This window comes from Dermacentor silvarum, chromosome 2 (genome assembly GCF_013339745.2).
Source record: "Dermacentor silvarum isolate Dsil-2018 chromosome 2, BIME_Dsil_1.4, whole genome shotgun sequence".
Lineage (NCBI taxonomy): Eukaryota > Metazoa > Arthropoda > Arachnida > Ixodida > Ixodidae > Dermacentor > Dermacentor silvarum.
Window position 1 is genome coordinate 228,068,062 of NC_051155.1, and position 15,344 is coordinate 228,083,405.

The following is a 15,344-nucleotide window of genomic DNA, read 5'->3' on the forward strand; positions in this document are numbered from 1 at the left end:
ATTATTGGTCAATCCTCCGTAATAGATACGCCAAGGTGGCACAAGGAGCATGTAACCTTAAATCGACAGCGCCACGTCTGCAAAAGCCACCTCCGCGTCGAGCACGGCCGCTTGATGGATTGGCATTGCAACGAAGTTGCAGCCATGATACTAGGTATAGTAGGGGTTGCTACGAAGTTTGAACTGGAGTGCTGTGATTAGAGTAATATATATATATATATATATGCTATGTCATGGTATCATTTGGCACTGTGGTTGACAGTGAGCTTGCCGCTTCGTGTGTCCGCTGATGTGCCCATAAGGTTTCGAGATTGGCGAATGGTATGGAGATATGCAGCAGGTCACAGAAGAAAGGTATCGCAGACAGTGACGATATTATTCGGTGGTTTCTGCCACAATTATTTTCCCACTTGCAACCATACGAGGCCAACATACATTGAAGGCAAGCAAAGAATAGGGTAAATGACCTATTATCTTAAGTAACATAAAATAATAAGTAAAATGAAAGTGGACGAAAAGACAAATTGACGCAGGCGGTAGCCGTAACCACATCTTCCGCATTACTCGTGCGATGCTCTACCCCTGACCTACAATGGCGGCTGTCACCCCCCCCCCCCCCTCATCCCCACTTTGTTGGGTATGTGTGCACGTGTACAAAATCTATTCCCGTTGATCATGATGGTGATGGTTTATTGGCATCCCCTTTGAAGCGGGGTGGTGACAAACAGCCACCTAGCTTGCTTGAGCCAATCACGTATGCTATACCTGATGCTATACCGGTACGAGCTATGCTTCAGTCTAGCATTCTGTATACATCTCATTCGACTTTCTTTCTCTTCCTTAAAACTTCTATACTACATTGTACCGTTATCTGTGCCTGTAACGAATCCGGAACTATCAATACTTTCCCTGCTTTTTCTCCACCAATACTCTAAATGTCTCTTGCTGATCTCGACTGCGGACAGGTTAATGCTTCCATACACTTTAAATACCAGCGCTTCTGCAAGTTGTACATTACCTATGGGTTTCGCTAGTTGAATCCCTTCGCACTCCATTAGGATGTGCTGAGTTGTCTCCGGATTTTTGCTGCAGCAGCCACATGCCTCATCCTGTTGCGAATATTTGCTCCGGTTTGTTTTTGTCCTTAGGCAACCAGCTCGAGCTTCAAATAGCACCCCTTTGTGTTATCGTAGATTTTCCCTTTTAATTGCTTACTTTCCCTTCTCGTAAATCTCCATAGTCTTTTTTGTTTCCATCTTTTGCATCCAATTTACTGTCTCTGTTTTCGCACTTCTTTTTATGACTCCTGGTTGTCTATTTACACTTTCGATTACCCTATAGTTGGTTGACAATCTTCTTGACCCATCCCTCCATTCTATGTTCACGCTTTTGAGGTACAGATACTTGTGCACTTTAGCCACCTATTTATTTTAATCCATGGTCATGAATGTTTCTTCGAAACTAATTTTGCTCTGCGCTTCTCCGACTTCAAAAGAGGCCCAACTCATGTCGACCTGCACTCCCTCATTTCTGGTTTTACTGTGCGCCCCCAAAGCCTACCGGCCTACTGATCTTTGGTTATTACCTTCCAACCCCAACAAGATATCCAATTTGAACGACAGAATGACATTTGCGGACATTAGCTAGCGCTGGCACCATCACACGTTGCCAGATTGCACGCAGCACCTCATATTTACTGCAGCCCTAAAGTGCTCCGTGTTTCGCTATTGATGCATTGCGTTTCCCCTTGTTATCTCCGCACTGCGCTTCCTACTCGTTTCTTTATTTCCGCATGTTCCAATCTTCCGTTAGCAAGATACCACATTCTGGGTTGTCTACACTACTCTTGCACGGGGTTCTGCGTAACAAGCTGCACGGCCCTTGCCGAAGCACCCATCCTCCGATCAAGCTTTATGGGTCTGACTGCCAGCCCAGGTTCACAAACTCACGGGCGTTCGCTATTCGGACGCGGGTATATTAACTGCGTCGTTTACCGCGCTTGCCTTTAATCCGGCTGATGGCGGCCTCGTGCCGTTAAGGTATGTCGTGGTCGAAATGAGCCCCGCAGCGCTCAAAGCACCGCCAGCGGGCTGCGGGAGCAGCAGGATTTCACTCACCCCGAAAGCGAGCTCAGCGTGCCGAGATAAACTTTCACTTTCGCTTCGTAGGAGACGACGATGCCGAACAGGTTCTTCCTGGCATGGTCCGAGATGCTGCGAGCAGAGTAAATGAAAGGGTCGTTAGCGTGCGCCAATCTTCGATGTATACGCATGAGCCACGCTAAGCTAAACACGCGCACGTGGCTCTGATTTGCATCGGGAAACCGGGCAACGGCAAGAAAGATGCAGGGCTACGCACTCGAGCTTGAGGAAGATTATCAACTCCCGCCGACAAACTTTGCCGCCAGGGCTTAATGATAAAGATCGGCAACATTCTCCGAGACTTCTGCGTACAGATCAGAGCGTCCACGCTCCGTTTCATTATTGAGTGTTCCTTTTTTTTTTTTTGATCCGTGTATTCGAAAATTCGTAATGTTAGGAGCCTATGCACTAAGTTTCGGAGAGTCTCGTCTATGGCAGCAAACAAGCAATAAAGAGGTTCACCATACACACCACTCACGCTTTGATTGCAAAGCCTGTTAATTTCTTAGCATTGGGTCTCTATTCAAAAAAGAAAACAAGAAAAATAATGTAAATAACTGGCCAACCACTCCTAATTTACCTTGCAGGTCAAACAACTGACTGCTATTTTGAATTACTTTTAAGGTCTTCTTTTGAAACTTCGTTCTTTACAAAAAAAAAAAAAAAGTGAATCAGCTTTTTGTTTATTCCAGGATGAAGATTCTTGGTTTCGTCAAAACTTCAAAAGTTGTTTATATACCGTCCCCTCTCTTAGCCATTTACGTTATCTGCAATATTGCCAAAACCGACTGCCTATGTATCCTTTCCGCAGATGACTTTGTCTCTTCCAGCTTTCGTGTCTGGTGCGGCTTTCTCCTCTTGCTTTTTACTTTTGTGCTAGCAACACGAACGAGTACTTTAACCTAGTCAGTTTCGATGCGCGTATATACACGTATACATACACCGTGCACATCCATCTGATCCTCTTCCTCTCATAGAAGACAGCGAGAATCTCATAGCTCCGATTCATTTTACTTCCTCTCCAGCAGTGCAATAACTACATTCTTATGCAACGCAAAGCGTCCAACGTGCACGCCGAGTTCAGAAATAAGCCCATGTTCTAATATTGCATAGTGTGCGCCTTGTTAGAATCTTTTTTTTTTTCTTTTTCGAAAGATAAATGGGATTACAATCACAGCAACAGCAAGTTACAGTCTCAATAGTTTCTACAACATTTCGCAGGAAGATTTTAACGAAATTTTGAGCTGTCCGTCATCCATGCAAGTGTTTGCATTTCGTTCGGCATTGCCGGTAAGAAAATGAAATGCAGAACACCTGCACAAGGAACCTTAATGAGCCCTCGTATATAGTGCGAACGCTCACATGGTGGAAGAAGCGAGGCAGTGAATGTCGTCGCCCTTGTAGCTCTCGACGAAGACGCCGTACTTCTGGCGGTTCTCCTCCAGCGATGGTGTCACCGACACGCGGCGCTCCACCGTCGATCCCGGAAGCACGGGGCAGTCGTCCTTACTGCAAAAGTGCAGCGCGTATTCTGCAGCGCGTTTGAGGTATCGCGCCAGGTCAAGTTTATCACGTTCCTTATTCACACAATTCCCCGGAGCCTTTTTTCTCTCCTTGCATACCGATGTACTCGTATCTTCACTGTGCGAAAATGGCCATGTACACTTCGAGAGAGAGAGAGAATAAACATCTTTATTACGTATATATGAAGCTTTCGAGAAGCGTCCTCATTCCAGAATGCCTTGAGCTCGGGCCGCGTCCTGGGCCCTCGCAATCAGCCGTTGCTGATCCTCGAGGTCGGAACTGGCCAAGGCTCACTACCTAAGCTCGTTGGTTTGATAAAGGTTCGGAGGATGTAATGGTGCCTGTCTGCAACCCCCTTACTGTACACTTCAGTTCCACTCTCTGCTGAGAGTTGTGTGTCTCGGACAGATACGCCAAGCGCTGGAGACACCAGTTGGAGGACAATATAGCAAGAAAAGAACACCAATGGCAATCGAAAGATGAGCAAATACAAGTCCTGACGTTTTCTTTTTTTAATATTTAGAACGCATTCCGGTGCGCGTTTCTTCTGTTTTCTCTTTCGTCATCTTCGTGTATCTGGAGTATGTCTCACTCATCGTAACGTGCTGGCAGTCGAAGCTAATAGGCATATTACTTCTAATGAAATGGAAATAGTTGGTGGGGCACAGAATTATACCGCTCGTCATGTCATTCGGCATATCTATTTACCCTGTGCCATATAGGTTCTACATAAAACTTTATTTAGTGAGCTGCGTTTATTCGAAGTTAGTTTGAGCATGTATAAATTTGTTCTCGGCTGTGCCAGTGAATCAGTTTGCTCATGAATTTAGCTCGTGTGAAGACACAGGAAGAACTCACTCACCTCCCGTTTGCCGTAGCGACACAAACTTTCCAGCGGCCCGTAGAGAACATGCAGATGTCCACGACTTGGAGGACTGCGTAAGCGAGAGGGAGGCAGGAAGAAAACCCAACGCTACACGTTACGGATACAAGACAGTTCTCTCATTCAGAATTCGTGCCCATTGTTTGAACCTCTGAAAAATACAGTGAATCACGCAGAAGTGAACGCGACAGGATAGCAGAAGAGGTTGTAGCTATTTGAGGTGGGCGAGTTAATGAGTTGTGCGAAAATTTGCAACTCGACTGAGCAGTAAAACCAAGTTGAGTGCTCTGTGTGACCTTTGACATGGTGTTCATGCACGAAGTTTCAGTTTTACTTCATCACCTTAAAAGCACCTCTGGGGTGTATTGCATAACGGGTTACAACTTAACAGATTGAAAATACTACGTGCTTTAACTTCGTGACAGTGAGTGATACTAGGCAACTTCTTTCGTGAAGATAGATGAACTGGTTGTGGCCACGATATCACAAGAAATGTCGTTACAGTCCCTGGTGGTTCGAGGAAAAACAGATCCAGAAGTGACAGTACGCAAATGAGGACAGGCGGATGAGCTACGTATCATGAACGACCACGTGACGGTGCTGAAATGCATGGTGCGCGATTAAGTAAGCTGTAATACATATTATGCAATAATATAGTAAGCTAGCAAGGTAACGGCGACGGGCAAAAAAAGTTCGCATACCAGAATCTGCTTTTAAAGAAGGTACGCTGATGTTATATAAAACGGTGAGTGAATAAACTGGATGGCACGATTTTGAAAGGGCGTCAGAGGCGCCTGTGCTCTCCCATTTCTTTCCCATTTCCTACCGAAATTCAAGGCACAGGACTAGGCACGCATGCGAATGTAAAGGAGTTCTAGTGAACAAGCGCTGTGGCCCGGCACTGAAGACAGAGGCAAACTTACTCGAGACTTTGATGTGCTTCACCGTCTTTTGCGACTGGTTCTGGACGTTCACTTTAACCACAATTTCTTCGCCGTGGAAGTAGAGCTGCAAACAAAAGTATTACATTTATAAGTCTTTATAACGGGAATTATTCCCTTCTCACTGCGCAAATTACTTCAACTGACAATCCTTCCAGTATCTGCTAGCTGAAAAACTGTTATACTATGTTTGTATGTGAAGTCCATGAATGACATCTCCTTCATATGCATTTTATATGCAAATAAACGCAAAAATACGCAAGATTCAAACCTAATTACTATGTATTGTGCGAACAGCATTTGCGTTTCTTGCGCACCGCAGAGTCGGAACATTCAAAACCATGTCAACTCATACGCGAGTCGAAAAATTGACAAATGGAAGAATACTTTGTTTTGGGCTCGTTGAGCAATTACGTAATGTCGTATTGAACCAGTTAGAGCACGAAACAAAGTCTTATTGCGTAATATTTCTAGGCCCTGGGCTCTTTTCAGCGCAAAAATACAAGGCGCTTTGCCGAAATAACCTCTGTCAGCTTCATCGACACGTCGAACGGTCACTCTGGCGCCTGGTCGTTTCGTCTAAGGAAAAAAAGGGGGTCCGAATTCCCGAAGTTTTAGTTACTTAGAGCAGTTTACTATTGGCGGGCCGCGTTCGCTAATAATACAAGTCCGACATTTAGATTATCTGACACCTGCTTTTAGGAACAGTTTTAGTGCAAGAACCTGTTTTGGCGAATACGGGCCCCTGCCTGGTGCCAGTCCTCGTCGTCTGCGTCTCTTGTTTCTGCGTCCTTGCTTCGTGCAGTTCACTTCATCGGGGCAAATGCAACACGCGACAAAGGAATGAACCGATTCCACAGCAAACAATCGATATATGTCGTACGATAATCCTTAATTGAAAAATATACATAACGAGACGAATTGAGGGTAACTAAGTATCAACATGTTAAGAAATCGCTGACGTCCATCCGAAGTAGTCATGTTCGCAGTCATCATCTGCTCAGATTGCCGTTGTATTATGAGCTGTGCCCATTTTGCGATTCGCAACGAACGCAGCTCTGATAGCGTCGAGGTTCGTACGAGTAATGGTCAGAGTTATAAGCAAAGTCTATGCGTCGTTTACGGTCGAAATCACCGAAGTTGGAGGCTGCAATGGTAAGAGTTTAAGCCCAGGCGCCGTTTACAGTTCCTTATCTGCCTTGAGAAACTACATTAGAGGACGTGATCAGCTTAGCAGAGCAGCGGCTGACCACGTCATACGGAGTCAAATGATGCTGACGACGTAGCAGCATCCTTTCCGCAGCATTAGTCCCGCATTGGCGATGGCCGCGAACGAGCGAAATAAGTTTGAAAAAAAAAAAAGAATGAAAATAATATCATCCCGACGAGCATCGCTGACGTGGATCCAATCCTTGTACATGTATCCGCATCGCTAATACGTACTTGCTCATTAGCGCTTATGGACAAATTTTCGCAGGCTCCCTCCGCTCACGGAACATTTCGCACCGCCACCACGAACGCTTAACAACTCTCTCTTCTTTTTTTCTTAGGACGTTTTTGCTGCGTTCATTCGTAGTATTAAGGCCATGCAAACCTCCTTGCCATTATCCTATAGCCAAGTCGTAGCTTGTGACGACGGGGTAAGAAAAAATAAAGAAATACCGTCTGTCTGCGGGTCGAAATGAAAGGATCGTTAGACTTTATCATTACGGCTCGGAGACGTATAAAGCCCGGGAGGAACGTGCTACAAGTCAAGAACGCACACACAGAGGAAGAAGAACATGCTGCATTCATTATCGCACGGCCTCGCTAACGGTCGCAGAGGAGAGGCGTCCATTAGGTTCGGAATGCGGTCGCTAGGCAACGGGTACACAGCGCGCCCGCCTGCCGCGCCTAATTGTGACTCTCTCATACACTCGCGAGCACCTCCGCGACGGGAAATGATCAACGACGCTTTTTCTCGTTCTCTTATGTTCCTTCCTTACGCTACGCTAGCACGCCACGGCCTTGACGTAGGAGAGCGAAGGTGTTTTTCGGGAGCGTTAAAGGGTGCGCCGAGTTATTGCGTTGCTTGACTTTTGGCGCCCTCAGTGCCATTCTCACTGTGAGAGATAAAGAGGAGTGGAAAAAAAATGTGTGTGTGTGTGTGTCATTTTTTTCTGTGTCGAAAATGTGAATTTTATGTTTGCCTAGATTTATACGTAGCGGCTCGAAAACTATGACGCTCTGCTGATGGACACGAGGTTGTGGGTTTGATTCCCGACCACATGCTAATTGAAGTGAAAGAAAATAAACTGCTTCTTAGATGATCAGCGTGTACTCAGCACATCTATTCAGTCCTTTTGCAGTAATTTTATCTTTATTTGTGCCACAGTACAACGAAAGGGAAAGAGAGACAATATGGACGCTTTCGAGAGACAGCCTTCAAAACTAGCGTTAAGTATCCGCAGTTTATGGCAGGCACAAATTTTGGTTAAGGATAAACAGAGAGCCTTCGTATAGGTGGGCGCGGTCAAGCTCCCAAGCACTAAAACAAATAAAGCTCCCGAAGGTCGGCGTTCGCTCTCTCGTCTCAACTAGAGACCAAGAGACCACCGTTTGCCCAAATAATTCCAGCGAACTTATCTGTGCTGCATCCACCGCAGAGCGAGCAGCTCGGGTGATTTTCGTGCCTCAGTAACTTCTCCGTCACCGTCCTCTTTCCTAGTGGGCGTGAATGACCCTTCGCTCGACTGCCCCATAGTTGCACTCGGCATGAAAAAGCGCTGTCGCAAGCTCCTGCTTTTCGCTCAATGTGAGTGATACGGAAGAAATGTGCGTGCTATAAATATATTGATACGGCTATAGGGGATCATCACAGCAGTATATTGATAGACCTGAATGCCGCAGTCTGTGGAAGCAAGTGTGAACGATAACGGTCATGGTAGCGAGAGAGAGAGAGGGAGAGAGAGTGAAGAATCGGCACATGCTGGCTGAAATAGAAGCAGGCGCGTAAAGCGGGTGTGTTCGGTTCCTTTGATGTGTAAATGAGGGAGGACATTCACCGAGAACGAAACTTTTTTTTTTTTTATCGAAGGCACACGGTCGTAAGGATGAAGACAAACAAACGCCTTCAGCGGAGCTCTCTTCGCGGTAGGCCAACTGTAAACGTAAAAGAAGCAAGCAGAAAAGCAGAGAACGCATCGCGAGCGGCGGGCAGCGGTGTCGCATTCGGCCGTGCAATGGGTCCTCGGTCGGCCGGCCAGCGTTGTCCGGCGGTACCGCGCGGGACCGGCTGGACGCGCGGTCCTTCCGAAACGAGTCTCGGCGCGGTTTCTTCCACGCCGTGAGACCGGCCCGTTTCGTCGCTGCCGCCGTGGGAGGCATTCATTTCCATTTGTTGGGCGGCGCTCGCTCGCGCACTGTCCCGCGACACGACCGTATACCACCGGGCGCTCTTCACGAGCGCGCGGTACGGCGCGCGCTAATCGAGTCAAAAGCCCGCGCGCGCGCACGCTGCGGCCTCAGCCGGCACCGTTCCCGCCTTCCGCAATCAGCGTAGTCTTTCTTCGCCTTAAGCGAGACGCGTGCGTCTTGCCAGGAGGACGAAGAGGTGCTCACCCATTCCGCGCGGCGCGGTGCTTTCCTTGCGATTCCTCGGCGGCTGCGCGGCGGCGCTCGGGCGTGTAAATCGCGCGCTAGTCCGCGTGGAGACAATTAACGGAGCAGTCCTCGGAGGACTGTGTGCTGCAGTACTTCGCACGGGACAGAGCCGCAGAGCGTATAACGCGAGCCGTGCTTCGCGCTTGCCTCGTGATGAGCCATGAAGGCGTCGCTGATTGAGCGCGAAGCCGACGAGATAAAGGCCGCCGCGCGCGGCAGCTGGTGCGGAGAGCGACCATGATTTCGCGTCGTTGCGGCTTCGCGCGCTTTGTTCGCTCTGCAGGTAACGAAAAAGTGCGCGGGTTCTCGCGATCGTCTACGAAGCTCGGCGCAGTAGTGGTGAAAATTAGGGTGTCGGAATCTGGCGAGTCCCCGTTTTGTCCAGGGAATGTTCCTCCGTCACCTGGAACGTGGTCGTATGCTCTGATTCGCTAAAACTGTGCTGCTACACGTTGAGAAAGCTAGAGCTCGTGTATGCCATTCGGAAGAGGACGTGCGACAAAGGAATAGATGAATAGATGCTACGATCACTTCCTTTGAAGGGAGGGTGATGAAAAGTACCATCAAGCTGGTTACCCTTTATTTCTACTGCGTATCTTCCTGGTAGTTTGAAGCAATAAGCATACACTCCAGTTATAAACTTTGCCTGCACTTATTTATCTAGCTTAAATAAATATTTGTAACACGTAATAGATATAACACGTACCTTCTCTCACCGCTTTTCACTGAACATTTGTTCACGCATTTAATAAAATTCACGCCCTCCGGAATGCACGCCAAGTATATACTACTATTGACTAGCCTTGTATTGATTCAAGGTACGGATGCTCGCCTACTTCGTCATATCGTCTAATGCCGGGAGCTACGCAGACAAAAGACTCGGGAAAACGCGCGGCGTAATATCAGACTGCTTGCTAGAACTTGTAAAACGCTTTGACCATACCAGGATTTGCAAAGTTGAGTTACTTAAATAGAGTTAGTTGGTTCGCGTTCAACATGTTCCGAAGGGTCACCTTTTGACCCATTCCACCGACGACAAAGGGACATGTCTCCTTTGTCGTCCACCTCTTATCTTTGCTACGTGTTGGCTTTGGCTATAGCTGGTTAGGTTTAATACTTCAAGAAAGCGCGAAAGAAACGCACGCGGGAGATAACAACACAATCGCTGACCGAAAACTGACTGGTAAACACCTTACTGGAAGTCTGCTTATTTCTAGATTGTAAGAATTTGTTAATTAGAATGGTACATGAGTACATTACATTCATTATTTGTATAGAACAGAGTATTATAACCTAAATAGTGTCGTATGTCTTGAATTTATTTCGCTCCTACTTTTCGAAGCTTCTTAAGTCCGCTTTAAAGCCGTCATACATAAAGCGGTATAGACGTTTTTTGAGTTTGTTTATCATTATTGCTTTTTATTTCCTCCGAGAAATTGAATACAGCATGAAGATAACGAAGGTTCATGTAAACGTGAAGGTAACTCAGAAGAAAGAACGGTAATGGTGGTATGACACTCTCGGTATTGGCTGGCTCTTGGTACTTCCATTCGCACACTTTTAATTCCAACATAAACAACAAGCGGCTGTAGCGGTCCTGAGCTGGAAGCAGGCGCCGCTTTTATCAAAGGCGACCAACATTTAATTCCGTATTTGGCTCCGCCTTCCTCTAGGCGCCGCCTGTCTTCTCTCACGCGCAAAGTTTCAAGACATCCATCCAACAATTCGCTCAAGTTAACGTGACAAGGATGACGCGTCAAAAAAAATGGCAAGGATCGTTCTACGAGTACTTATCGAAACATTGTTTCGTCCTTTTCTGAGGCACTTGAGCCTGCTCCTGAGATTGCCATTGCCGCGAACACTGATAACGCGACGAAGGGCGAGGCGAGAACGGAAGCAAACGACGAAATAGATTTCAGACAGAGAGAGAGAGAGAGAGAGAGAGAGAGAGAGAGAAAAAAAAAAAATGAGGATGACTGCGGCGTGTGCAAATGTGCGCCGGTGCAGACCTCTTTTTCGAGGCTCGCCTCCACCACTAGCTTGCCGGCGTTGAGAGGGAAGTCCTTGGTGAGCAACGCCGACCGCGGGCCCACGCAGATGGGGCGAGGCGTGGTGGCGCACTGTACCTTGCGGATGCCGATGTTCACGCAGCTCCTGCGAATCGAGGGAGAGAAGGTTTTGGCAATAACTGTTTTTAACGAGGCACGACCGTACTACGCTTAGAGACGAGGGAAAAGGGAAGGGAAATGAAAGTGAGAGATTGTTGGTGGGGGTGAAGTAGCAGCGATCTATATATTTACACACGCTGCGCGCAATTTCCGCAGTTTCTTCCTTTCTTCCTTTTTTTTTTTTTTGCGTACGGAACGCCGCACGACATACAAGAGCAATTAAATGCATGCGTGCAGGCCTGCTTCGTGCAGAAACTGGATAAGTGGCTCGCTAAATCAATTTCAATTAGTAACCACACATTGTTTTCGCGTGCTGGTCTGTTCGTATTCCGGCGACTCTAAGTACTGGTTCTCGGTCGAAGTCACAGCAGATGGTGATCATCCTCTGCAGGCACGGCGGCAAATTACTTTCATCAGTTCGAATGCCTAGCGCATTAATACTTCACAAATAGGCGTCTAGCAAGCGCTGCTTGACACTTAGTGGTCGGAACTTCGAGAGAAAAAAACTAAAAAAAAAAAGAAACGATAGCATCGTTTGCACCGGGCCCCCATTTCCGATAGGACAAATATATCAAGGCGATGACAAGGCGGACTGTCGTGTTATAGGAGAGTGAGACATATGGTATTATGTGAGGTTGTGAGTTTTGTTGCGCGGTCATATCGAATCCATTTTTGTTCGTGTAGCTTGTTCAGTTTACAAGCAACAACATGCAGTCACCGGCATTAATTTACTCGCTCGTACACTGACTGATTGGATGATGTGGCCTCTATTTAGGTCACTGACATTTAAATCCCTCATTTCAACATTTAGCGCTGACATAAATTCCACCAAAATTTATGTCAGCGCAAAATGAGTTGCACGCCTTAGATTTTTTGAGAACGCATCTTCGCTCCCAGAGTTTATAGTCAGCCTTGCATCGTGGTCCACATTAAGAAATGGTATTTAATATTGCAGAAGCGATATATCACTTAGCTTAGAAGGTACGCCGCGTCATTTTTTAGTGATTACCGAGTCAATGCGACATTATCGGTAATGAAAGTACGGACGAAGCGGCTCGATTAGCCCACAGAAAAAGCCAGTATTTATTAATCCCGCTTTCAAGGACGCATGCTGCAAGAAAACATCGCATGTTTGCACGCCAGTGCATGCTATCTGATTGGGGCGGGACCAACCTCAGACATACCGCATCTACATACCCTGGACCCTAATTTAAGTCTCCAGGTACCATCAGAACCGCTTCGAAGAAACAGGAACCTTTAATGTAGACTAACACCAATGCCGATGCCTTCCACATAGGAACGGCCGACCTCACAGCCTGTGACCACTGCGGAGACGAGAAAACCATCAGCCATATTGTGTCCCCAGTGTCCCCAATATTGCGCACAGAGACGTTCACTTACCCCTGTGCTCGAGTTCGACAAGCAATCTCTGTCGGAAGAGACAATCCTCCCACGTAGACGTGATCTTATATTCTATTATAAAACTGGTCAAGCATTGTTGTGCTTCTTGCGATCCACAGGACTCAATGAATGCCTAGAGCACTTCCTGATTTTTTTCTTTCTCTCTCTCTCCTCGTCCTTTTTTTTCCAACCCGCCTTTTCCCCGACCTATGTCCAGGATAGCAAAGGACGCCTTTCCTCTCTCCCTCTCTCTCTCTGATACTCGATCCCGTGGGGAGCTTTCCTGATGTGTTCTGGTGTTTTTCCCCCAGATTAGAGGTGTGCGAATATTCGAAACTTTCGAATAATGATTCGAATAGCGTTCTGATGTTTTTCCCCAGAATCCACACTAACACGGAACCACGTCTAGAATTCTGGCAGATAGGGCGCAGCAACTTTAATACTTTTTTCTCTTACGAATCAGAAACTCCAGCAGGTTCTCTTTTTTATTTTTTTAGTGTCATATCGTTGTGTACTCTCACACCGACTGTTCGTAAAAAAAAATGAACAAAAATGACAAAGAAAAAGCGAAATGTAAACTAGATGAACATGTTCGCCTATGCTCCCAGAAGGAAAGAGAGAGAAAAAAAGCTTAAACGCAATATAGACTAATTTGCTTAAACCAGACAGGGCTGCGATCAGGTCCCAGGAGACACGGATCTCGCGAAGAGCTTTGCTGCACGAGCGCCCAAAGAAAATACAAAAAAAAAGCGAGTGTATTCCGGATTTCAGTGTGAAAAAGCGCGCACGAGAACGTATAGTTTTCAAACAAACAAAAGAAAAGTAAGTACGAGAGGTCTCGCTCTTCTTTTAATTCGCACTGTCAGACTGGAAACCCGAAACCACGGTACACAGATCCTGGCTGGCTCAGCTTTTGCTGCACGTTGTTCTACCACAAACTACGATGCTTATCAAGAATATTTCTTTATATATTCTTCCAGGACTCATGCAGGGCTTTTTATTATCTCTCGGTGTCCTTTCCAGGTCCAGAGAGTCACATTTCTGCACCTTTTTTTTTCTTTTTCGATTTAGTGTCTTTTAGCCGCGAGGAATAAGAAAGAAAGAAAGAAAGAAAGAAAGAAAAAAAAAGAGTGCACAGAACCAGTAGCGACATTCTAGGAAGTCGCACGCACCGCTGTCATTTTTCCCGCGTAATGGCGGAGCCGACATATTCAATTTGTACTGTTGGCAAAACACTCTGCAGCCCCGGCGGCCGCAGTCTGTCTGGCTGCGACCTTCGCAAAGTCAACGTTGACAAAATAGCAGAGACAAAATAGCCTGCTACGTGGTGTTTGGTAATGAGTTCGCCTCTCCAAAGCTACATTCACACAATAAAGATGTTTATTCTCTCTCTCTCTCTCATTTGCCTCGCGACGATCAACTTGTCTGCTCGAGAGAGCGTTTATGCTCAGTTAAACGGAACGATGGGGGACAGCTAGGAAGCCGACGTTTTCTTGTACACCCTGTTCGACTATAATATGCTGTTAAACTGTTGGCTCTACGGTAGGGTCGGGTTAACCCAGGCCCTGATGGAGAATTCGGAAGTAGCATGCTTCTGACTGGTCCGCCTAATTTGCGGAGAAAATAGGAACGTGTGTAAGAAACAGCAATTTCAACAAAAATGAACACGTTAATACGCGCAAAAACTGACTCGTACTTGGCAGTGAAATAAATAAATAAATAAATAAATAAATAAATAAATAAATAAATAAATAAATAAATAAATAAATAAATAAATAAATAATAAAATAAATAAATAAATAAATAAATAAATAAATAAATAATAAATAAATAAATAAATAAATAAATAAATAAATAAATAAATAATAAATAAATAAATAAATAAATAAATAAATAAATAAATAAATAAATAAATAAATAAATAAATAAATAGTACCCCTTATGGCCGTGATCCAAAGATCTAGCGTTTCAACAAAGTGAACCGCAAGCATTGCCGTAGTTCCATTTCGTTTCAGTAAAAATGAAATATTACATTGTGTAAATACAAAAAAAAAGCACTGAAATTTTAGGTATCTAATGAGGACTGAATCGCAGACATGGGAAGCGGAAAGAGCCAACACAAAAGAAGCTCTGCGTCTTTCTTTTTCTTTTTTTTTAAGTTCCTGGTCGTGTTCTCGCGCTGTGCGTTTCAATAAAACCGTATCCTTTCTATCTCCGTTTTGAGGCAGAGCCGGAATAGATATTTTAAAAAGCTGCGAAAGGCTGAAGCTTCACCGTAATTTGAGGTTCGGCAATGTATGCGTGCTCTCGCATAAAGTTTGATTGTTCGCAAATTACTTTTTATGTCCTGAGGTAAATAGTAATCGCCATTATTAAGGATCAGTTTTTATACGCTCCAGAATTGTTCCTATAATGCATACTGAAGGCACCATTTTCATTTTATCGTGACACATTAAAATCAAGCAGCCCTTAGACTACAGCGCTAACTAACAGTAATAAAAAAAATAACACTGCACAAGGAAGCAAGTGGTGTTAAACTGTCGGGATAGGTTGCCTGATACGACGTTTGCTCGCCCGTCTTCTATTTAACTTAAATCAACTGTTCTGACTGACTAGCCTGCAATTCGGTCAGGTTATATCTCCT

The 15,344-nt window shown here is 45.6% G+C and overlaps 1 protein-coding gene across 1 annotated transcript in view; it reads right to left on the minus strand.

The window, feature by feature from the left end:
• LOC119442814 (phosrestin-2-like) overlaps window positions 1–15,344 on the minus strand; it is a gene marked incomplete at its 5' end in the record, with an annotated part of 309,788 nt that overhangs the window by 6,645 nt on the left and 287,799 nt on the right. The window contains 5 exons of the mRNA XM_037707847.2: window positions 2,118–2,213; window positions 3,504–3,650; window positions 4,528–4,600; window positions 5,472–5,556; window positions 11,141–11,285. Of these exons, the coding sequence (XP_037563775.2) occupies window positions 2,118–2,213; window positions 3,504–3,650; window positions 4,528–4,600; window positions 5,472–5,556; window positions 11,141–11,285 (546 nt within the window). The remainder of the gene's footprint in view (window positions 1–2,117; window positions 2,214–3,503; window positions 3,651–4,527; window positions 4,601–5,471; window positions 5,557–11,140; window positions 11,286–15,344) is intronic.